Genomic DNA, 23,976 nt, shown 5'->3' on the forward strand with positions numbered 1-23,976 from the left:
TTCCCAACTAGCTCTCCTGCCTCAGCTTCCCAAGTAGCTGGGACTACAGGCATGTGCCATCACACCCGGTTAATTTTTGTATTTTTAGTAGAGATGGGGTTTTACTATATGTTGGCCAGGCTGGTCTCGAACTCCTGACCTCAGGTGGTCCGCCTGCCTCAGCCTCCCAAAGTGCTGGGATTACAGGCATGAGCCACCGAGCCTGGCCTAGAATAATGTTTTTTAAATGCATAAAATAAAATACATAGGAATTGAAAGGAAGAAAATATATTGAAATACAGTTATTTCAATATCATCAGTACAGTTTTCAAAATATTTCAAAAGCCAAATGTGTGACATAGTTCTATGCTGCTACTTTATTAATACATCAGATTATAAGATCTAGTAGTGGCTTTAATAACTACTGAAACATCAAAGTAATGAAAAGTGTAAATGATTTTTTTTAAAGTTATCTGCAATAAATGATGGGACATGAACATGTATGTGATTTCTATCAGTGTCAAAGTCACAGGTATGGCTATGTGTCAAAGCCACAGGTATGCTGTGGCTCGTTTTCTATCTTCATCATACCTAAACATGTTTAATTTCAGTTAAATGTTAGTGAAAATGAAGATCTGACTCTTCCTACCCTCCCCTATCCTACTTTATAGACCTGCAGATTGAAAATTCCTGGCCTAGAAGCAATCTTAGTTCATGAGACCCCATTTCTACAGATCTCTGAAATCAGGAGAACCGTTTCCAATTATAGAGGACGTTTATAGGACAAATGCTGATAACTGACCAGCAGCATGCAGGGACTGTCTGTTTTGGCATATTTGCAGGTCATTTCAGACACAGCCACTCTTGAGGAAGTGTCAGGGCATGGCATCATGACCTTGCTCACAAATTCAAAGACATAGAGTGCAATTTAAACTGCCTTAGAGAAGAAAGAAGTCCAGGACTTCTGTAGCCTCATACCACATTTGGTGTCAGGTGGGTTTATATCCTCACGGCCGGGTGTAGTGGCTTATACCTGTAATCCCAGCACTTTGGGAGGCCAAGGTGGGAGGATCACTTGAGGTCAGGAGTTCAAGACCAGCCTGGCCAACATAGCAGAACCCCATCTCTACTAAAAATACAAAAATTAGCCAGGTGTGGTGGTGTGCCCTGAAATCCCAGCTACTCAGGAGGCTGAGGCAGAAGGATCGCTTGAACCTGGGAGGCGGAGGTTGCAGTAAGCTGAGATGGCGCCATTATACTCCAGCCTGGGTGATAGAGCCAGACTCTATCTCAAAAAAACAAAAAAGCACAAAAACAAGAAAGAAATATATCCTCACATAACCACAAAAGCCAGGATTTTATTATGATGCGGGTTTAAAATGAGGATTTAACAATGCGGTCAAGGTGGCTCAGGTACATTTGCGTGTGCAGCAATGTTCATCAGTGGTTGTGGGCGTGGAGGGGTGCCGGGTGGTGGTGGGGGGGAAATTTTGACCATGGATGTCCTCAAGTCTTAACCTAGCTGCTCTCAAGTTTTTCGGAGATACTGGTAGCAATCCTGACATGCATGAGAGCGTAGTTGATATTTCTGGAACCTGTTTCTTCACAGAGGTGCCCAATACTCTGAGGAAGTAAATTGGTTTATAATACTGAGGCTTTGTTTTCAAGACTTTCAAGCTACACAGAGCTCAGACTTCAGGAAGTTTTCCCCAACCTTGCTAGCTAGTTCAGGTAGTGAGAGCTTACAAGGGAAAAAGCAATGCCATTCTCTTTGCATCCCATGAGAGTGATCATTTGGAGCAGAACAAAGAAACATAGAAGAATCAGAGCTTCTAGGCTGAGGTCCTCAGCATACAGAATTCAAATGGAAGCAATATCAGCCTGCACTAATCAAGCTGGCTGTGCTTTTGTCAGTGAGGCCACCCTCAAACCCCTAGCCTTGTGGGAGGCTGGCAACTGAGGAAGAAGCCTGCAGACATCACCCTGCATCAAGCTTCAATGGAGACGGCTGCTTAGCATAGCAGCAGCAGCATCCAGATTGTAAGGCTTACACTGGGAAGCCTCGCATGCAGCAGAAGGGCCTCCCTGGGACTGCCGTGGCCGCAGCACTTTCCCTTTTCATTTCTAACTGCAGTTGTTCTATTTACGTCCTCAGGTATTGAGGAAGTAGGGTGAGGGTAGTTATGTAGCTAACCACATGTGCAGATGGTGTTACTCCTTCTCTCTATCCTGTTCCTTCAACATCAAAGAGAGGAACCATTGTCAGACCCAAAAATTATTTTTGGGGTGCTGTGGCATTGCAGCAGGAAGCCCACCTTACTCATTCGAGCAGAATTCAACTCTTGTGCTCTTTTGGCCCCACATTTTATTCAGAAAATTTCAAACCTATAGAAAATGGAAAGACTAGTACATTGAACACCATATTCCTTTATTTAGATTTACCCATCAGTAATATTTGGCCATATTTGCTTTCCCTCTGTCTCATATGATCAAATCCCCCTCCATCCCCGTCAAGTCATTTCACAGTAAGTGATAGACATGATGACATTTCACCCCATAAATATTTTAACTTGGATCTCTTTTTAAAATTTATTTGTAATTCGCAAGTAAAAACTGTTACATATTTATGGTGTACAACATGATGTTTTGAAGTATGTATACACTGAAATATGTAATACAATGGCTAAATCAAGCCAGGGATCTCTTACTTGTAATAACCTATGGAATATCTACGTTTCCTACATAACCACATACCACTACCACAACTAAGAAAATTGACCTTCATCCTATAGAATTATATAACATATTGTCCATTTTCAAGTTTTCCCTATTTGGATCAATAATGTCTTTTGTAACTGTTTTGATTGATTTACTTTCAAATCAGAATGTAATCAAGGTTAAGATGTTACATTTGGTGATTATGTTTGTCTAGTCTCTTTATCTAGAAATTTTTTCCCCTATGATACTGCCTTTTTGTAGAATGCATGCTAATTCCTATAGACTACCCCACATTCTGAATTTGTCTATTTTTGATATAATCTGACTTGCTCTTCTATGCCACTAAAAGGTAGGCTTAGACTCAGATCAAACATTTTGTCAACAACGTTTCATAGGCTGTGCTCTGTTGGGCAAACAGGTAAATGCTTCTTGTTGTTCATGCAGTTGTTGTGCTCCTGTTAAAATGTCGTGTGCTTTGAGCTGTTGGGTAAAAGGCCAATTCTCATGCTCATCTCCTGTCCTCTTTGCAGAATATGTGCACCATTGAAGCAGAGCTAGAGAATCTGCTGGGAGAATTCTCCATCAAGATGAAAGGTATTCTTTTCCCTGTTTAGAGAGAATAAGGAGCCATCTCTGCAGAGCGCAGAGCTCCTTAAAGTTTGAGAGCCCATGCTATTTTTATTTTCCTTGCAAAGACGCAGTGCCACCCACTCTCAACCCTCCCCACTTTTGATAGTTTACTGATGCTTCTCATGCTGAGGCTTACCTACACACACAAAAATATTATGACAGAATCTCAAACATACACAGAAGTGGAGAGAACATTATAATGAACCCCCCATAAACCCATCACCTAGATGTAATAATTAGCAAGATTTTGCCACATTTGCTCCAACTCTTTGCTTTTGTTTTTCCTTTGATAAAAGAGAAGTCCTTTGATGAAATAAAACCCAGATAGGTCAGTCTGCGGCTATATACTTCAGTATGCATCTCTTAAAGCATGGGGTTGTTATCTTACATAACCACGATGCCAAGTACTGTCACATTTTCACAGCTAACAAAAATAATAAGCCTTGGTTATTAACCCATTCCATTAGCAAATTTCCCCCGTTGTCTCAAAAATGCCTTGTACATTTGATTAGTTCAAATTAGGATCCAAACAAGGTCCATGCATTACAGTTGGTTGTTAGGTATATCTTTTAGACTTCCTTTAATCTAAAACAAACCTCTCCCCCCACCCCCCGCTTTTTTTTTTTTTCTACTCTTGACTCGCTGTAGAAACCATTGTACAGAATGTCCCACATTCTAGCTTGTCTGTTGGCTTCTTTGTGGTGATGTTTAAATTATTCCTTTAGCTCCTCATGTTTCTAGCAAACTAACTATGAAATTTTATAAATCTTGGTGTTAAACCCACAGAGAAATTTTCCCCTCCCAGTGCCTTTCTGGTATTTATTCCAGAAAGTTCCAAACTAGATATATGATTGAGTTATACCACAGCATCTTCAGAACAAAAACGAAGTCTGATTTTAGAAAACAGAGCATTGCTCAGGTGTTGTCAGATTTACGGCTCAGTGGCCAGGCATGGCTGTCAAATGAGCGGCCATCACAGCAAGTCAATTTCTCTTCTGAGTTTTGGCCCATTTGACTACAGCGAAGAGGGCTGGTGCTTATGCAATTCTGAGGTTTCTTAGCAGCTTGATCCCTGGGTTGCTAATGGGGATTTAATCACCCTCTTTCTACTTTCTGCAATTAAGGGAGTAAAGAAAGGAGACTTTTTTTGAAAGGGCTCGATAGGAGGGCTTCATTTTCCAATGAATCACCTAACTCAGGAGGGAAATTATTCTGTCAAGCACTAGGCACTGACATGTGAGAGCCTGTCTGAGAATACCTGGAATAAAAATGACCTTGACCCTCAGCTTCCCAAATGGCTGCATGCTTCTTTTCCAGCAGATCTGGTAGGGAATCAGTTTAATATTCAGTGTTAAATTTCAACACTTGCTTTGCTACTGAGTCTGGCATCTGTGCTTTTTTCCAGTTTTTAGGTCCATTCTCTACATTTTTGGGTCCTCACTTGAGTCAGTGGTTCCAAAATCACTCAGGTCCATAGTCCCACGGTGGGCCCTGGAATTTTTATTTTAACTTGGAGGATGATTCTATCAGCAGCCTGATCGATTCTGGAAAACAATTGCCCTGAATCAGTGTTTAGCAGAAAACCTTCCCTCTACTTCCCCCAACACTCAGACGCCACCCACACAGACTAGCACAGTCGCAGAGTCTCGCAGCCTAACGGTAATGCAAATCATGCACATCGCCTATCGCTGCTAATATTAATAAGTACTGTATTTCTCCTATTTCTGATGTTCAGTATTAACAAATGCATCTATTTTTGTGGGATAGTAATTTCCTGATTTTACATATGGGAAATAGGGGCCTAGAGAGGCTAAATGACTTGTCCCAGGAGTCATACATAAATTGGAGTCAGACAAGAAACTGAATTCCAGGGTTCTTTGTTCCTAATGCATTCCCCCCTCTAACTCCATGTTGTGAGGGAAGTTCAGAGCTGAGCAGACAACATAAACCATTGCTCAAAGAATGGCCTCCCTTATGGGCAGATCCTCTTCAACCTAGCACAGAGGCACGCACCCTGGGAGTGGGATGGGAGGAAAGGGACCACCCTCGGACCAGATCTGGAGCTTCAGGCTTGGTGGTCAGTGAGGAGATGATGCTGGAGTCCCTGCCACCTACTGGGGGACCTGGCCACCCGCTACATCACAGCCCTGATGGGCTGATGAACTTGCTGTGGCTCCCACTCCTCCGTCTCCCCCTCTCTCTGTTGTTCGTGCTCTCCTGCCTGATCTTCCTGAGAGTCTACCTGAACACTTGATTTCTTCCATGGGGTTTTTCAGGCCTGAAACTGAATCTCCTTCCTCATTGATAGACTCCTGTCTCCTCCACTGTCCTCATCTAACATGCAAATTCAGAAACTACATCTGTGAAGCCTTTCAAGGGTAAACACCCCCATGGAAATCTTTCTCTTCCTCCATAAAGAGAAAGGGAAACCTTCTCATGCTGCCAAGAAATCCTATTGTCTTTGCAATTAGCTGCTTTCTCATCTGTTACTCATTCTGGTAAAAACTACTTCCAACATGCATATTGACAAACTGAGAGTATGTCATAATACTCTCAGACCCAGCAACCCCTAACTTCCTTGCACCACACCCTTCCTCACTTCCCTTTTGCCCCACCCTCAACACTAGACAACAACCTTTTGGGGTAGTGATGTTAAAGAGAATAGAGCAAGTACTTACTAAGTGCCTGCTATTGGCTAGGCACTAGACTGCATTCTGATGACTGGTCCCTGGCCTTGAGTTCCACATGGTCTACCAGAGAAAAGGGACATATGAGGCTGTGCATTCTCATCCAATGGAATAAATGACCACCTGAACAACAGTGTGACCCAGCTTGCTGCAGAAGCAGGAGGGGAGAGGAGGAAAAGGTTGCCACTCACCTCTGTAGGTGGGGAGGGGAGCAGGAAAGAGGAAGGCTTCCCAGTGTAACAAATGGTGAACAGCACCAGAATAGCATTCACCAGAGGGAAGCCTGTTCAGAGGTGACAAGTAGACCGGTGTGGCTGATGTGCTTGTCAGGAGAAGAGCTATGGAGAATTAGTTGGGTCCTGATAATAAAAATCCATGAATGCCAGGCTGAACAGAGAGCACTTAATCTGCAAACTATCAAACAGGATGGAGGTAAAAAGATGTAGTTCCTTAGAGCAAACTAGTTCTCCAAATTATTACTTGGTTCAAATTAAGTTCCAGGCAGTGTATATATCCAGTCTCTGCTGGTCCTTACAGTTTCCAGGGCAGATCAACATTCCTGAGAAGGAAGAACCACCACTGAGCTAGTAAACTTGCATTATTTATGCCTAGTCAATAAATCAGTAAGGCCTGTAATAGGAGCTCCTGACTGTATAACTACTTGGTTGTTTGTCTTAAAGTAGGAAGTGTGAAGGGAGAAATGATGGAGAGTGTTCTGGCACAATGGTATCTGAGCAAAGCAAGACAGGCAAGAGTAGGCAGCTGCTGTAACACCCTCCAAACGAGGTTATGGAAGAGGTGTTAGATCAGTAATATGTGAGTGCCATGAAACATCCAAAGGTATGACCCCTGCAAGCCCCCCATGCCCACCCTCAGAGGTAACCCCCATGATGGTTTTCTGAGTGAAAGCTAGAAAGCTTTTATTAAGCTTTCTAGATCATGCACTAGTAATCACAAACTGTTGAGAAAACTTGCAGCTTTCTCCAACTGTGAAAATGCCAGCAGGTCCCCAGACAAGAGCCTGAAAGAAACCTGGCCAGGCCTCAAAGACAGACTGTAACTGTCATTGCCCCACTGTTAGTGCTAATTCCGTGGCCTGTACCACCAGTGGCTTACACAGCAGACAGTACTTTAAGAAGCACGGCACAAAAGCTGTTTGTGCCTGGATAGTGCCATTGTGCTACATTATTGCTACAATCAGAGAGGATCAGTGATGCCACTACAGCAGTTCCAAGAAATTTTGCTTAGTAACGTGGGCTGAGATGTGAAAAAAACATCACTACCAAGTACCTTTCTCATGTTCAGTTTTCTTCAGATATAAAATTTCTGATAATTTTAAAGGTGGGGAAACAAATACCTTCAAAGAATTTCCCCTTTATCCACCTTATCTAGTAACAATGCCAGATCAGTTTCTTTTCAACCAGTCTTCCATTGTAATTACATAAATAAACAGGCAATAAATTAATCCTGAACTAATTTGCAGAGGTTTTGTTTTGTTTTTGAGACAGAGTCTCTCTGTGTCACCCAGGCTGGAGTGCACTGGCACTATCTCTGTTCACTGCAACCTCTGCCTCCTGGGTTCAAGCAATTCTCATGCCTCAGCCTCCGGAGTAGCTGGGATTACAGATGCCCACCATCACACCTGGCTAATTTTTGTATTTTTAGTAGAGACAGGGTTTCTCCATGTTGGCCGGGCTGGTCACGAACTCCTGACATCAGGTGATCCGCCCACCTCAGCCTCCCAAAGTGCTGGGATTACAGGTGTGAGCCCGCGCCCGGCCAATTTGCAGAGGTTTTTAAAGAGTACTTTGGATTTTATTAGAATTAGCATGTCCAGTTTAGGATTTACAAAAGCCAGTCGATTGTACTTTCTTTCAGAAGTATTTTTTTAAAAGACTAACTAAATGCTCCAGAAAATTATTAGTGGAATACAGGCTTCTTCAATTCTGCTCTTATTTCAGTAAGTCTTTTTAAGTGGCTTGTTGTGTTCTAATTATTAGTGAAAGCTGTTCTTAAATGTACTGGCTCCACGGGCAGGAAGGCACGGACGAGCTGGTGAGTTGCTGCCACCTACTGACAAGTAATGGTAACAGCACGTGCTTTTTTTTTAAGCATCCGGGGACCTTTTTTGCTGTCAGCTTACCCATGCAACGTCCATCAGTCAGGTGAAAGTAGAAGCATTCATTTAAGACTCTCAACTTAATTGGGTTTTTTGCTTTGTTTTGTTTTTTGAGTCGAGGGTCTCGCTCTGTCACACAGGCTGGTGGCGTTCAGTGGCTCACTGCTGCCTCAAACTCCTAACCTCAAGCAATCCTCCTGCCTCAACCTCCTGAGTAACTGGGACCATGGGCGCACGCCACCATGACTGGCTAACTTTTAAATTTTTTGTAGAGATAGGGTCTCACTATGTTGCCCAGGTTGGTCTCAAACTCCTGTGCTCAAGTGATCCTACTGCCTTGACGTCCCAGAGCGCTGGGATCACAGGTGTGAGCCACCATGCCTGGCCAAGAATCTCCAGCATACTAACAGGGCTATTCATAGAAGGCAAAACACGTTGTGTGATACCACCCACAGCATCTTTATATGGGTAAAATCACGTTTAAATAAATACATAAACAATCTTTGTGTTATAGTGTTATAAATAGCAAAGGCTATAAATAGCAACTCAAGGAGGCTGAGGTACTAAGGGACCCATTTGTCATATGGACGTCTTTGTGTGGGAACAGCCTAGGACTCACAGCTGTTTCTGGACCAGCTCATCAAAATTATTTCCTCAGACTGCCTCTAAAAAATCACTGGGTAAACAGGGAGGAACTGTTCGTGTCTTCTTCAATCTCGATGTAAACACTTTGAAAGTAGTACCTTCTTGTTTTTTTAAAACATTGAGAAATATAACCAAAAAATTAAAATCATATATAATCGTTCCACCCAGTGCTAAGCTTTGTTAAAATTATTAAAATATCCAACCAACTTTTCTGTGTGTACACACAGCCTGCCAAGGTGTGTGATCTTTTTTACATCTTTTTGCTGTATTACAAAATAAGTATATGATCTTTTAAAATCAAATAAAATTATCACTTAATGACAAAATTTAACTTTCTCCTTAATTCTACCCTACCAGAGAAAATTATTTTAACAGTTTGGTGTGTTTTTCTAGACTTTCTTCTCTGGGGACCCATTTATATATAGCCGAGGTTATACTCTATGTAAGGTTTTGTGCCCTTCCTTTTTTTTTTTTTTTTTTTTTTTTGAGATGGAGTCTCACTCTGTTGCCAGGCGGTAGTGCAGTGGTGTGATCTCGACTCACTGCAACCCCCGCCTCCCAGGTTCAAGTGATTATCCTGCCGCAGCCTCCCAAGTAGCTGGGACTACAGGTACCCACCACCACACCCAGCTAATTTTTGTATTTTTAGTAGAGACGGGGTTTCACCATGTTGGCCAGGATAGTCTCAATCTCTTGACCTCGTGATCCACCTGCCTCAGCCTCCCAAAGTGCTAAGATTACAGGCGTGAGCCACCGCACCCAGCTACCTTTTTTTCTTTCTATACTTAATATTACATTATAAATCTTGCCTTTAACTAAAAGTTCACTACAAATATTTGTACTGAATTCTTTGCTTGTTTTTTTGGATTTTTTCTGAGATGGAGTGTCGCTCTGTCATGCAGGCTTGAGTGCAGTGGCGTGATCTCTGCTCACTGCAACCTCTGCCTCCAGGGTTCAAGCGATTCTCCTGCCTCAGCCCCCGAAAAGCTAGGATTACAGGCAAGCACCACTCCGCCAGGCTAGTTTTTGTATTTTTAGTAGAGACAAGGTTTCTCCATGTTGGCCAGGCTGACCTGGAACTCCTGACCTCAGGTGATCTGCCCGCCTCAGCCTCCTAAAGTGCTGGGATTACAGGCGTGAGCTACCACATCCAGCCTGTACTGAATTCTTAACTGGAAATCTTAGAAGACTTTATTTTTTTCCTTCAACAAATTTTAAAGGATAAAGATTTTACCCATTTTATTAAATTTGTTTGGTTCCTTGAATAAAACTTTTAGTCTTTAGGCCCCAATGAATGTAAAGGGCTTTGCTTTGTGATTGGCACGAAAACAACTTAACAGCTGACTAAAGCCAGAAACAACTGATTAAAGTAAAGCTGGGTCACTGACAAGCCTCTGTTGATGAGATTAGTTTCCTCATTTGCTATGCACATGTGACTAGCACACCTTCCTCTTCACAGCTTTATTCATGCTTGACACAGTAGACATTCAAGAAACATTGTCGAATACACACATGTCGTTCACTCAGCCTGGAAGTATCTGTACACCCATGTCCTCATTTTACCGTGGTGAAACTTTGTTATTCAAATGCTGCTTTCCTCCATGAAACTATTCTACATTAAATAAGATAGTCTCTGTTTTTTCATTTTAATTATATAGTAATACATTCTCATAAAAATACAGAAAAAAGCAAAGATCTCCTTCTGTCTCTCCACTGTTGTTTCCCTCCCTGATGCATATCAGTTTACTGTGTGTTTTCTTTTCTTTTCTTCCTTTCCCTTTCCCTTTCGCTTTCGCTTTCCTTTTTGAGACAGAGTCTGGAGGCTGGAATGCAGTAGTGTAATCACGGCTCACTGTAGCCTAGACCTCCTGGGCTCAAGCGATCCTCCCACCTCAGCCTCCGAGCAGCTGGGACTGCAGACATGCACCACCACACCTGGCTAATTTTTTTTTCTTTTTAGTAGAGATGAGGTCTCACTATGTTGCCCAGGCTTGTCTTGAACTCCTGAGCTCGAGTCATCCTCCTGCCTTGGCCTCCCAAAATGCTAGGATTATAGGAGTGAGCCAACATGCCAGCCTTGTGTCTTTTCATATAGATTACGTCTTTCATTAAACAGTAGATGGCATGTACTCAATAAATAGTATTATCCCACTCTTGGATTTATCATCATTACCACGTATTAAGGCCCTACTATGTGTAAGATGCCATCTCTTGTTGTTACGAACAATTCTATGAAGTGGACACTGTTATCCTATTTTAAAGGTGAAGAAACTTGGGTTAAGTAAATTTTCTAGAGTAGGATAGCCAGTAGACAAACAAATTAACCTCAGGTGTAACTCCATCTTACTGTCTGCAAGTCCTTGTCTGTTTCATTTCTGTGGGCTTTAACCGTATTTTGTTCTATACCATGGGGATCCATATAATCTTTAATTTAATTTCCAAGTTATTACCCCAATGCTTAGCATAGAGCCTTACATACAGCAGACTCTCAGTAAATATCTACAGAAAGAAAGAAAAAGACTGGACAAACCGAGAGTTCCTGAGATGGCCTCAGATGGTGACCATCTAGTCTGATAAGATTTGTTTTTGCTGCTGCACCAGAAAGAGATCTCAAATTGAGCAGATCCAGTTAGACATGACTTCCTGGATGGCACAGTAGAAGTCCCATCTTTCTTTTGGGGGTGTATCATTTGGTTGGTTGGATTGATTTTGTTTTCTTAATCACTAGCTTTGGGTAAGTAATAATCCATTTTCAGGGATTTCATAACAGCAAATTGTATCATTATACCAGATAAAAAGGATAAAGAAAACATCCGAATGAGTAAATTGGAGGGCAGCAAGGGAAATAACTGCATGGAATCTTAACTCAAATGGGAGGCACCTAAAAATCACACATTTTAGGACAGAAGGGAAAATAGGAGACCAGATTATCTTCATGGGATTATGTTAGATAAATAAATAAATTTATCTTTCTGGCCCTAATACCCTAACCCTGGAATCTGCTTGGATCTTAAATTAGCCCAAGATGTACTGAGCTCTAGCTCCCCCTCTTGCCCAGCCTCCCCTGCCTTGGAAACCACCTCTTCCATCACTTCATCCAGGAATGTCTTCTCTACCTGTGATAGAAGGAATTCCCCCAAAACAGCCGTTCCCCAGGAATGGCCCCAAAAAGTGTTATGTGAGTTTGCACAAAGTTCTGACACTTCACCTGAATTCTTTTCAGTATGTGTCTATAGAGAGGGGAAATAATGTTCTACACCTCACTTTCCAATTGCTTGGTTCCAGGTCTGGCTGGATTTGCGCGCCTCTGTCCTGGAGATCAATATGAAGTAAGTATTGTCTTGGTCTGGGTGCTGGAATTACGGACCTGAATGGTAGGGGCCAGTTGTCATGTCATTTTGCTTCTCAAGTTGTCTTTTTTTTTTTTTAATTTTCATTTTGAAAACATTTTAAGCCAATGAGAAAGTCTGGAAACTGGTACAGGACTTCCAATAAACCCTTCATCTAGATTCACCACTTTGTAACATTATGCCACATTTGCTCTGTCATCATCATCATTATTGCTGTCATTGTTACTATTATTTTGCTGAACCATTTTATTTATTTTTATTTATTTATTTTTGAGATGGAGTCTCACTCTGTTGCCCAGGCTGGAGTGCAGTGGCATGATCTCAACTCACTGCAGCCTCTGCCTCCTGGGTTCAAGCGATTCTCCTGCCTCAGCCTCCAGAGTAGCTGGAACTACAGGCGCACACCACCACACCCAGCTAACTTTTTTTGTATTTTTAGTAGAGATGGGGTTTTACCATGTTGGCCAGGCTGGTCTCAAACTCCTGACCTCAAGTGATCCCCCCGCCTTGGCCTCCCAAAGTGCTGGGATTACAGGTGTGAGCCACCACGCCCGGCCCCTGAACCATTTTAGAGCAAGATGCAAACACCAGGACTCTTCATCCCTAAATTCTTCTTCTAAGAATGGAAGGACATTCTCTCACATAGGCATTACTAAGCCCTCAACACCAGTGAGTTTAAGATTGGCTCTTCAGCTAACGTCACCTGGAATTAGTCTATGTTCATATTTTGCCAGATGTCCCAATATTGTACTAGATAAGCAGCCTTTTTTTTTTTTTTTCCTAATCCAAGAGCCAATCCAGGATCATGGCTGATCATAAGTACCATGACTGAAGAAAATAACATCTAGATCTTTCTTTGTAAAATGTGCTCCAAAAGTAAAATAGGCTTTGTTCCTTTCCCTCTTCAAAAGGAAACTTATATAACCATTTCATCTGACATCTCCTCCAAAACCCTCTATACTCATACCTCTTAAAGCAGGGGTGAGGGTATATCTTCCCTTAAACATTAAAGCAGTCTGACCAAGGAAATATTGCACACCTTCCCCCAAGAGTACATTGGATTTCAAAGTTCTTGCCAGCTCCATCTCCCTATCCAGAATAAGGATGTCTTTCTTTCTTTCTTAAGGGGGTTTTAGCTGATACTTACTCCTCTCACTAAAGGAGCTGGGTTGTGTGAAGAATTAATCCCAGTGGCTGCTCTATTGAAGTAGAACTAACAAGAGAGAGAACTGCTTGGCATGAGTGAGCAGAAGGGCACCATGCAATGACCTTTTACTACAGAAAACCTGTACCCCCTCTGTCTCAGACAGGCAGAACTTACTGTGCTTTAAAAGTCTCGGGCCAGACATGGTGGCTCTTGCCTGTAATCCTAGCACTTTAGGAGGCCGAGGCAGGTAGATCACCTGAAGTCAGGAGTTCGAGATACCAGCCTAGCCAACATGGTGAAACCTCATCTCTACTAAAAATACAAAAATGAGCCGGGCATGGTGATACATGCTTGTAGTCCCTTGGGAGGCTGAGGCAGGAGAATCGCTTGAACCCTGGAGGTGGAGGTTGCAGTGAGCCAAAATCATGCCATTGCACTCCAGCCTGGGCGACAGAGCGAGACTCCATCTCAAAAGAAAAGAAAAAAGTCTCTTCCCCACTCATCCCCAGCTCCACCCATACCCAAGAGTAAGGGGGTGGAGGGAGAGTGAGGGAGAAGGGGAGGGCGGCAGTGGTGTGTATTCTTTCTCCTTTTGATCTTGGTGTTCTGGTGGAGAAGGGGGCATGGCAAGACATGAAGGCCCTTGGATGTCTCCTCTCCAGATTTTCATGAAGTATGGCCGGCAGCGGTGGAAACTGAAAGGCAAAATAGAAGTAAATGGCAAGCAGAGCTGGGATGGAGAAGAAACAGTTTTTCTGCCCCTGATAGTTGGGTTCATTTCCATCAAGGTACAGTATTGTCACTGCCTGTTGTGTTTCATGGTGCCACAGCTGGATGATCCATTGGTGGGGCCTTTACCCGTGACCCCTGCCTGTCACCCCTCCATCCCACAGACTTCTCTGCACTACAAGTCCATTACAAAGACAGCTGCTCTCGCATCAGGGTAGGTAAAGTCAATCTAAGATACACTTTTGAAATATCCACCTCTGGCCAGGTGTAGTGTAGTGGCTCACACCTGTAATCCCAGCATTTTGGGAGGCTGAGGTGGATGGATCACTTGAGCCCAGGAGTTGGAGACCAGCCTGGCCAACATGGCAAAACCCCATCTCTACAAAAGTACAAAAATTAGCCAGATGTGGTATGTGTGCCTGTAGTCCCAGCTACTTGGGAGTCTGAGATAGGAGGATCACTTGAGCCCAGGAGGTCAAGCCTGCAGTGAGCCATGATCACACTACTGCACTATAGCCTGGGTGACAGAGAGAGACCCTGTCTCCAGAAAGAAAAAACAAAATCCACTTCCAATTTCAGATATGATTCTGAAAGAAATGACCAAGCTAGCTCAGTAAAAAACATGACACAGGCCGGGCGCGGTGGCTCAAGCCTGTAATCCCAGCACTTTGGGAGGCCGAGACGGGCGGATCACGAGGTCAGGAGATCGAGACCATCCTGGCTAACACGGTGAAACCCCGTCTCTACTAAAATTACAAAAAAAAAAAAAAAAAAAAAAAAACTAGCCGGTCGAGGTGGCGGGCGCCTGTAGTCCCAGCTACTTGGGAGGCTGAGGCAGGAGAATGGCGTGAACCCGGGAGGCGGAGCTTGCAGTGAGCTGAGATCCGGCCACTGCACTCCAGCCTGGGCAACAGAGCGAGACTCCATCTCAAAAAAAAAAATGACACATTATCCTACCTTTCTCCTCTGCTGTGATGTAAGGCCTTTCCCCTCCCACTCTCTCTGCTAGGTCACGGAGCTCAAAGGGCTGGCAACTCACATCCTGGTAGGTAGCGTGACCTGTGAGACCAAAGAGCTGTTTGCAGCCCGACCTCAGGTGGTGGCTGTCGACATCAATGACCTTGGCACCATCAAACTGAACCTGGAAATCACCTGGTAGTAAGTGCCTCTTCCTTTTCTATCTCTTCATATAGGAATATCTGATACTGGCTAGTGCTATTCAAAGCTAGTGCATGTTAAAAAAGCACCTGCATCACCAGGGAGCTTGTTAAAAAAGCAGAATCTCAGGCCCCACCCCAGAACTACTGTGGCAGAATTGCTCAGGCCCCAGAATCTGTTTAACAAACTCCCCGGGTGAGGTGCACACGTGTTAAAGTTGGAGAAGCCTGAATCATATCACCAATCGCCTCTTCTACTTCCTATTTTAAAATATTTTTTCTGTCACCTTCCTTCCCTCTCTACCTTTAAATATATAAGAGAATATGTCCTCTCAAGTAAACTAATTTGAAAGAAAATATCTGTCCAATAGGAGGTACTTTGACCTCAGAAAAATCCTGATTCTCACTACGATGCTTTAAATGCTTATTCCCCTTTATCGCATAACTTCACACTGCTCTGGAAAATTGAGTATCCTTAGTTCCTCTGCACTGTATTTACTGAAATAGAACATTCCCAAAGGGCAAGAGATATCTTTTTTCAAAACAATGAACTTAGAAATGGTTTTCCAAAGTCACCCAGTGAGAAAGGTCATGGTAAGTTATTAACACTAGTGGCGCCGGGCACGATGGCTCACACCTGTAATCCCAGCACTTTGGGAGGCCAAGAAAGGTGGATCACCTGAGGTCAGGAGTTCAAGACGAGCCCAGCCAACATAGTGAAACCCCGTCTCTACTAAAAATACAAAAATTAGCAGGCATTGTGGCAAGCAAGCACCTGTAATGCCAGCTACTCGGGCGACTGAGGCAAGAGAATTGCTTGAACCGGGAGGCAGAGGTTGCAGTGAGCTGAGATCATGCTATTGCACTCCAGCCTGGGCAACAAGAGGGAAACTCCATCTCAAAAAAAAACAAAAAAACAACAACAAAAAAACCCCACTAGTAGTTCACAATGTTTAATGTAATGCCCCTGGTATATTGCTGAGTTGACATGTTGAGTATTCATGCTCAGGGTCTCATTTACAATATAGAAAGCCAGGTGTGGAAGCAGCAAAGACACTCGTGCCTTGTCATCATCAGCACGCTTTACCCAGCCCTTTCGTCCCCACAATCTGCAGCCATTGACATCTCACATGCAAGATCATTCTTCTTGCTGGATGAATCAGGTGCCATGATATTAAGTGGCATCATTGTGAACAGACTGTTATTCTCTTCCCACACGAGAGGCTCTGTGTCAACTGAAATGAATGGGATTCTATTTTTGAGTGTTTTCTTTAGAACAGAACAATAGTCCGTCGATGTCTTATACCATTAAGGTATCTAGCCCCACAAAGTTCAGATAATTTTTATAGACTTTTCAACATCTTGTTTTGTTTAAGCAAGCATTCATAAGTTTGTGTTTCTAATGTTAGTGAGGAACGGGTGTATCTAAGTGTATAGATAAATTGTGCTTAGAGCTGGGATAATATTCTGGGGTCCCTTGGGTGAGCCTAGACTCAGTTTTCTGCTCCACTTTTCTTTTATCCAGGTTTATTTTCTGCAAACCAGTTTAGCTAAAACCAGCCCAGTTCCCACCTGTTGAGTTTACTTTTATGTAATGAGGTACTCTCTCAGCCTGTGGTCTGTTGATGATAGGTGATTTTACCAAATGTGCATACATGGGGTCCTGTGTTTTGCAGTCCATTTGACGTGGAGGACATGACCGCATCCTCAGGCGCTGGGAACAAGGCGGCAGCCCTTCAGAGGAGAATGTCCATGTACAGCCAGGGTACCCCGGAAACGCCCACCTTCAAAGACCACTCCTTCTTTGTAAGTTCAGTGTAATTTCCCGAGTAGAATCAATGCACCTGAGCCAGTGCTTGCACCCAGCATTTGAAATGCTGGAGAGAGAGTGCTGGGAGTTCTCAGTAATTCTATCAGAGGCGGTAAGCCTCCCGTTTTTCCTCTCTCCTTGCCCATCTTACCTATTGCTGTGATGGTAACATGTAGATTTTTCTGAACATTCTCTAAGATCAGCCTTTTAAAGAAGTGGATGTAAGTAATAGCCCCTTGTTTTAATCAAAAATGCTCGCTAAAAAGCTAAAAAAACATAGTAACCTGATTCTTCCCACTAACTACCCCATCTTGCTTTCACTTCTGAAGAGGTGGCTGCATCCTTCCCCAGACAAGCCAAGGCGGCTGTCTGTCTTGAGTGCCTTGCAAGACACTTTCTTTGCCAAGCTGCACCGCAGCCGCTCCTTCAGTGACCTGCCCTCCCTCAGGCCGAGTCCCAAGGCCGTGCTAGAGCTCTATGTGAGTGTAGCCTGCCGGGTATGGAGTGCTTGACTTCGGGGGGCTTGTGGCATGTGTGACTCAGCATGTCTCTTGTTTTATCTTCTCTGTCTTGCTCACTGGGTAATAGCTACAGCTGTACTGTCCTTGGGGTGGGAAACTTGGTTGTGCATGTAACTTTGATAGAGACACAGTTTGTCCTTCTCTTCTAATAATCCCTGTTTTTGTGCTGTGATTTTTCTCCATTGTGGCAAAGATATCCATGGTAACAAGATTTTAAACAAGTTTAAGCCTTTCAAAAACTGGCATTCGGCCCAGCATGGCGGCTCACACCTGTAATCCCACCACTTTGGTAGGCTGAGGTGGGTGGATCACTTGAGCTCAGGTGTTCAAGACCAGCCTGGCCAACATAATCAAACCCTGCCTCTACTAAAAATACAAAAAGTAGCTGGGAGTGGAGGCATGTACCTGTAGTCCCAGCTACTTGGGAGGCTGAGGTGAGAGGATCACTTGAACCCGGGAGGCAGAGGTTGCAGTGAGCCGAGATGGTGCCCTTGCACTCCAGCCTGGGCAACAGCAAACTCCATCTCAAAAACAAAAACAAAAAAAATTGGCATTCGAGGAACTCAGAAGGATTTCAATGAGTTTTACTAGAGCTACTTCTATTTGAAAGGTTCTCCGTCTTAGTTTATTATAATGTTTGTTAATTCTATAACACTTTAACAAAAAGAAATCCTTAATTCGCAGTCAGGAATATGATAAGTATTATATATTATACATTATGTCATGAGAGGATACACACACACACATGCATACACACGCACATGCATGGAACATCCTGCTCTTCACAGACGTATAAAAGGAAGCTTTGAGTGTCAGCAGAGGAAAGGATTAAAAGTCTTCGGGTTAATAATAATAATAATTGCATCTTTTTCATTGAATTAAAAGATGCACGTGAAGGCTGAACATGGTGGCTCCCACCTATAATCCCAGCACCTTGTGAGGCCAAGGCAGGTGGATTGCTTGAGCCCAGGAGTTCAAGACCAGCCTGGGCAACAAAGTGAGACCCTGTCTCTACAAAAAAATTTAAAAATTACCCTGGTGTGGTTGTGCACACCTGTGGTCCCAACTACCCAGGAGACTGAAGCAGGATGATCACTAAAGCCCAGAAGGTTGAGGCTGCAGTGAGTTATTGCATCACTACAGTCCAGTCTGGAGAGCAGAGCAAGACCTTGTCTCAAAAGGCAGGTGAAAAGGACCAGGCTAAACTCTGGTGGACTTTTGAAGGAAAATAGGAAGAATATGTGGGGGAAATACACACGAAAACATGAACCAAAACACAAAGAGCTAACACAGCTGTACACGCAACCATTACCATAACATGTATATTCATGCTCATGTGCTACAGGTTGAGGGTTGTGGGTGAGAGTTGGTAGAGGTTTCATGTCATAATTTAAATAAGAACAAGGTTAGAAAACAACTGGATGATTTTCCTAATAAAACCTTTTAGATAAATGCAAAGGTCCTCAGAGCGGCTGTTTCCATCTGGCCACAACCCACCACAAGCCCATCTCACTTTTCCACTCTCTGTCCTCTGCTGGAGCCCCTTGGAGCTTCTCAGTGTCCTCGAAATGCACCACCTCCTTTCAGGAGCTCATGTCTTCGCACGTTGTTCCTTCTAGAATGCACTTCCTCTGGTGCCTGCCCCCTACCTCACCATCCTCAACATTAAGCTCCAGGACTGGCTCTTTCTCAGGCAGCAGCCACCCCCTTATTGGGGCTCCCTCATGATGTCATCCCTCAGTTACAGCATGCACACCATTGTACTGTTGTGTGGTCATTGTTAGGCTCGCCCCCTTGGTAGACTGCAAGTCCCCTTGGGTGGGGCATCTTGATTTATTCTCACCAAATATTTGCCACTTAAATAGGTGGAAGTTGGGCTTGAGTCTTGGAGTCTCAAGAGAAATGGCTGGGAAGGACTTTGGAATTTGAATAAGAATCCTGACAACCCAATCTCTCTGCCATACCCACTGTCTCCCACCTCCCACGGTGCTGCCATGAGATGTGTGCACAGATCAGATGAGGCTCAGTGGGACCATGTGGAGGGCCCATGGGTTCTAGAATCCTAAGGGACCCCCATGGATGAGGTCTAGGGAGAAGGCTCCAGGCATCCCTCATCCCTCCCCTAAAAGATTCCTTTTATCTTTCCTAGAGACATAAGGTGTATATGAGGTGGGGGGTGCAAATACGTGAGGGAAGAAACTGAAATACACAAGCTGGGAGGGGAGGAAGAGGAGCACCAGAGCCCAACACCCCAACAACATTGTGGACCACAGCTCAGTAATTACTCACAGAGTAAAACATCCTCAGTTTTGGAGGTAAAGAAACTGAGCTTGTAGAGGTTACTCAAGTGTCCAGTGACACATCATTTTACTCGCCTGCAGTTAAAGTAAATCGCCTTCCAACCATGCTACAACAATGGACAGTTTGGGTGGAACGAACTGCATGTGTCAGGATCTCATAGCCTCAGATGCAGCAGCAATGGGACCAGGGACCCAGCTGGAGGAGGACGGGGAGCCTTTATCTTCCCATCTGCTCCTCACTGCATTTGCTGTAACAGTTTTATTTGCCGGGCTTATTCCCAGCAAATTTTGAGAATTTGTCAATTTCTATATAATTAAAACAATTATTAGCATAATACTTACCATTTATTTACTTTAAAAACCAAATCTGGAATCTGAGAAAATTAACCATTTTGGGCCGGGTGTGATGGCTCACGCCTGTAATCCCAGCACTTTGGGAGACTGAGGCAGGCAGATCACCTGAGGTCAGGACTTTGGGACCACCCTGACCAACATGGTGAAACCCTGTCTCTACTAAAAAAAAAAAATACAAAAATTAGCTGAGCATGGTGGCGCATGCCTGTAGTCCTAACTACTTGGGAGGCTGAGGCAGGAGAATCACTTGAACCCAGGAGGCAGAGGTTGCAGTGAGTTGAGATCGTACCATTGCACTCCAGCCTGGGCAACAAGAGTGAAACTGTCTCAAAAAAATAAAAAAGAAAAGGCCGGGCGCGGTGGCTCAAGCCTGTAATCCCAGCACTTTGGGAGGCCGAGACGGGTGGATCACGACCGGTCAGGACGATCCGCAGACCATCCTGGTCTACACGGTGCAAACCTCCGTCTCTACTAAAAAAAAGAATACAAAAACTAAGGTCGGCCCGCGCCCGGATGGGGATGCGCGGGCGCCTGTAGTCCCAGTAACTCGGGAGGGCTGAGGCCCAGGGCAGAATGGCGCGCAAACCCGGGACGGCGGAGCTTGCACTAGGCCGCACGATCATGCCCACTTGCACTCCAGCATGGGCCAACAGAGCCGAGACTCCGTCTCAAAAAAAAAAAAGAAAGAAAGAAAAATTAACCATTTTGAAGGGGTTAATCTCAATAACTAAAAAGCCCTTTCCACAGAGCAGCATTTGGCAATTAGGCATTATACACAGACCACAGCACAAGGAGAGCTGACTTAGAAATGGCAATGCCTGAATAAATGAATGATCTTGGTTACCTGGATATTTCTGACCTCTCTCTTCAGAGTTCTGCTTCATGAAGCACAGGGCGTACCTGTGACACCACCCGGGTCTGCTTGACAGATGACTCGGTGTTTCTGGGCAGCCTGAGAGCCCTGGGGTTTACCTCCTGCAAGATTGATGTTCCATTTATTGGTCTTTTCCTCTTATTTCTAGAGAAGCTATGCAAATGTATGGCTGGCCTTGAATTATTTATGGCATGGTTACTAAATTAATAAAACATTTTCCAGAGCTTGGGATTTGTGGGTAGAGATTTTCAAAGGAATAATTTTTGAGAATTGAAGCAGAACAAAACATCACATCTTTGGAACTAAACTGCATGGACGTTGGAAAGTTTTTTAAGGTAGTTGCCTAAATAGAAAATGGAATTGGTAATGTTATTTATAACTATAGCTGCCAAATATTATGAGCTCTTGGAATTCAGAAGACAAGCCCCCTCCCCCATGCAACCTTTTCTTTTGAAAAATGTCAGATCTTGAGACTATTGGCATGAACTTTCACCTAGATTCAACAATAGAAACTGTTCTTGATGGTCTGTTTTCTTTTGCCAGCCACACAGACACACACACACACACACACACACACACACACACACAGGCATCAACAAATAAAATGCTAATATTCTGAAAGTTCTGGGTATTTTCATTGTAATTGTCTTACACTCTGTCTGGAAATAAACCATGCCAAGCCAAATGCATCATTTGTATTGAAAATAATAATGAGGTATCTTTTATCTACAGTCGAATCTACCTGATGACATCTTTGAAAATGGAAAGGCAGCCGAGGAGAAAATGCCACTGTCACTCAGCTTCAGTGACCTGCCCAACGGGGACTGCGCCCTCGCCTCCCCCTCAACAGGCTCCCCTTCCAACTCAACAAATCCAGAAATTACCATCACCCCTGCGGAGTTTCACCACAGCAGCCTGGCCTCCCAGAATGAGGGTTTGGATGACACCAGCTCAGCATCTTCCAGGAACTCCTTGGGAGAAGGCCAAGAGCCAAAATCACACCTGAAGGAGGAAGACCCAGAGGAGCCCAGGAAACCTGCCTCGGCCCCATCTGAGGCTTGCCGCCGACAGTCCTCAGGTGCTGGGGCTGAGCACCTGTTCCTTGAGAATGATGTTGCAGAGGCACTTCTGCAAGAGTCCGAGGAGGCCTCTGAGCTCAAGCCTGTGGAACTGGACACTTTGGAAGGAAACATCACGAAGCAGCTGGTTAAGAGGCTCACATCCGCAGAGGTGCCAGTGGCCACAGACAGGGTGCTCTCTGAGGGCTCTGTCGGGGGAGAATCCGAAGGCTGCAGATCCTTTCTAGATGGAAGCTTAGAGGATGCTTTTAATGGGCTTTTCCTTGCATTAGAACCACATAAAGAGCAGTATAAAGAGTTTCAGGATCTGAACCAAGAAGTCATGCATTTGGATGATATTCTAAAAGTAAGTACCTTTTCAGAGAAATTGGATTAGGTTTGGAGAGAGGTGTCCTAAGCCAACATTCTGTTTAAGATGAGGTATCATTTAAAAAAAAGTCCTGTCCAGGCCGGGCGCGGTGGCTCACGCTTGTAATCCCAGCACTTTGGGAGGCTGAGAAGGGCAGATCACGAGGTCAGGAGGTGGAGACCATCCTGGCTAACACCGTGAAACCCCATCTCTACTAAAAATACAAAAAAATTAGCTGGGCCTGGTGGCGGGTGCCCATAGTCCCAGCTACTTGGGAGGCTGAGGCAGGAGAATGGCATGAACCCAGGAGGCGGAGCTTGCAGTGAGAGGAGATCACACCACTGCACTCCAGCCTGGGCGACAGAGCAAGACTCCGTCAAAAAAAAAAAAAAATCTTGTCCAATCACAGGATTAATAGCTCATCGTCATTTTAAATGGCACTAATATGCCAGTAGTGCATATTAAGTTTTATTTTCCTGACAACAGATCAACTTATCTAAATTGATTAGGATTTAAACAAAGAGCTCTAGAGAATGTTGAAATTCCCCCAGTCCCCAAGTGAATCATTCTAATCACATATGTGAAATAGTGGCACTTTGATGATTACAGTCTCACAGGCATTACTGGATGGGATCCCTCTCAGGGGGTCGGGAAAGCAGGGAGCCCTTTTCCTGGTTGGAGTCAGAGTCATCCAGTTCCATTGTGAGAGCCATGAGGCACTGCCTACTGGAGGAGACTGCCTGCTCTCACAATTGGTCCAAATAACCAAGTCAGAATCTCAGATTAATCATCAGCAAAATAATCATCCATTCTACTCTAGAGCGGGGGATCTATAGACTCTCCAGAGATACCCTCAATCCATGGGGATCAGACAGTCCAGGGTACAGGTGGAAGGGTAAGATGAGAAGGATGATTTCCTCACAGGCGGGAGGTCCTGATAATGAGATCATTATTGCTGCATCAGAATGTATCTGTCTCCACCTGCATACAGATTAATTTTTTAAAAAACACTGCACAAGAAGACAGATTTGAATTGTCCCAAATCTCACTGCCACTTCTTGTATTCTTTGCTGCTCTGATTTATATTGTTGTATAAAAGAAAAGAGAACTCGGATCCTTTTTCTTAAAAGAGCAGTTCTTTGGGGAACCTGGTCTGTAAAAAGGCTTGAAAGTAAGGTTGCAGGGGCAAGCCAAGAACCAACCCACAGAAGGCTGTTGCATCCCTTTCTAAGACTGTTTTCCTGGCTGAGCATGGTGGCTCACGCCTGTAATCCCAGCATGTTGAGAGGCCAAGGCGGGTAGATGACTTGAGCCCAGGAGTTAGAGTCCAGTCCGGGCAACATGACAAAATCCCATCTCTACAAAAAATACAAAAATTAGCTGGGCATGGTGGCACACACCTGTAGTCCCGGCTACTCGGGAGGCTGAGGTGGAAGAATCTCTTGAGCCAAGGAAGCAGAGGCTGTAGTGAGCCGAGATCATGCCACTGCACTCCAGCCTGGGCGAAAAAGTGAGATCCTGTCTCAAA

The 23,976-nt window shown here is 44.1% G+C and overlaps 1 protein-coding gene across 7 annotated transcripts in view; it reads left to right on the top strand.

Moving 5' to 3' along the window:
- Positions 1–23,976, top strand: part of RIPOR2 (RHO family interacting cell polarization regulator 2) — a 256,335-nt gene that overhangs the window by 184,605 nt on the left and 47,754 nt on the right. For all 7 annotated transcript variants that reach the window (XM_017878522.1, XM_017878521.1, XM_017878527.1 and 4 more), the window contains 6 exons: positions 3,228–3,291; positions 12,064–12,107; positions 13,938–14,063; positions 15,014–15,162; positions 16,838–16,967; positions 21,753–22,445. In XM_017878522.1, coding sequence (XP_017734011.1) covers positions 3,228–3,291; positions 12,064–12,107; positions 13,938–14,063; positions 15,014–15,162; positions 16,838–16,967; positions 21,753–22,445 — 1,206 coding nt within the window. The remainder of the gene's footprint in view (positions 1–3,227; positions 3,292–12,063; positions 12,108–13,937; positions 14,064–15,013; positions 15,163–16,837; positions 16,968–21,752; positions 22,446–23,976) is intronic.

This window comes from Rhinopithecus bieti, unplaced genomic scaffold (assembly GCF_001698545.2).
Source record: "Rhinopithecus bieti isolate Rb0 unplaced genomic scaffold, ASM169854v2 scaffold_11110, whole genome shotgun sequence".
Lineage (NCBI taxonomy): Eukaryota > Metazoa > Chordata > Mammalia > Primates > Cercopithecidae > Rhinopithecus > Rhinopithecus bieti.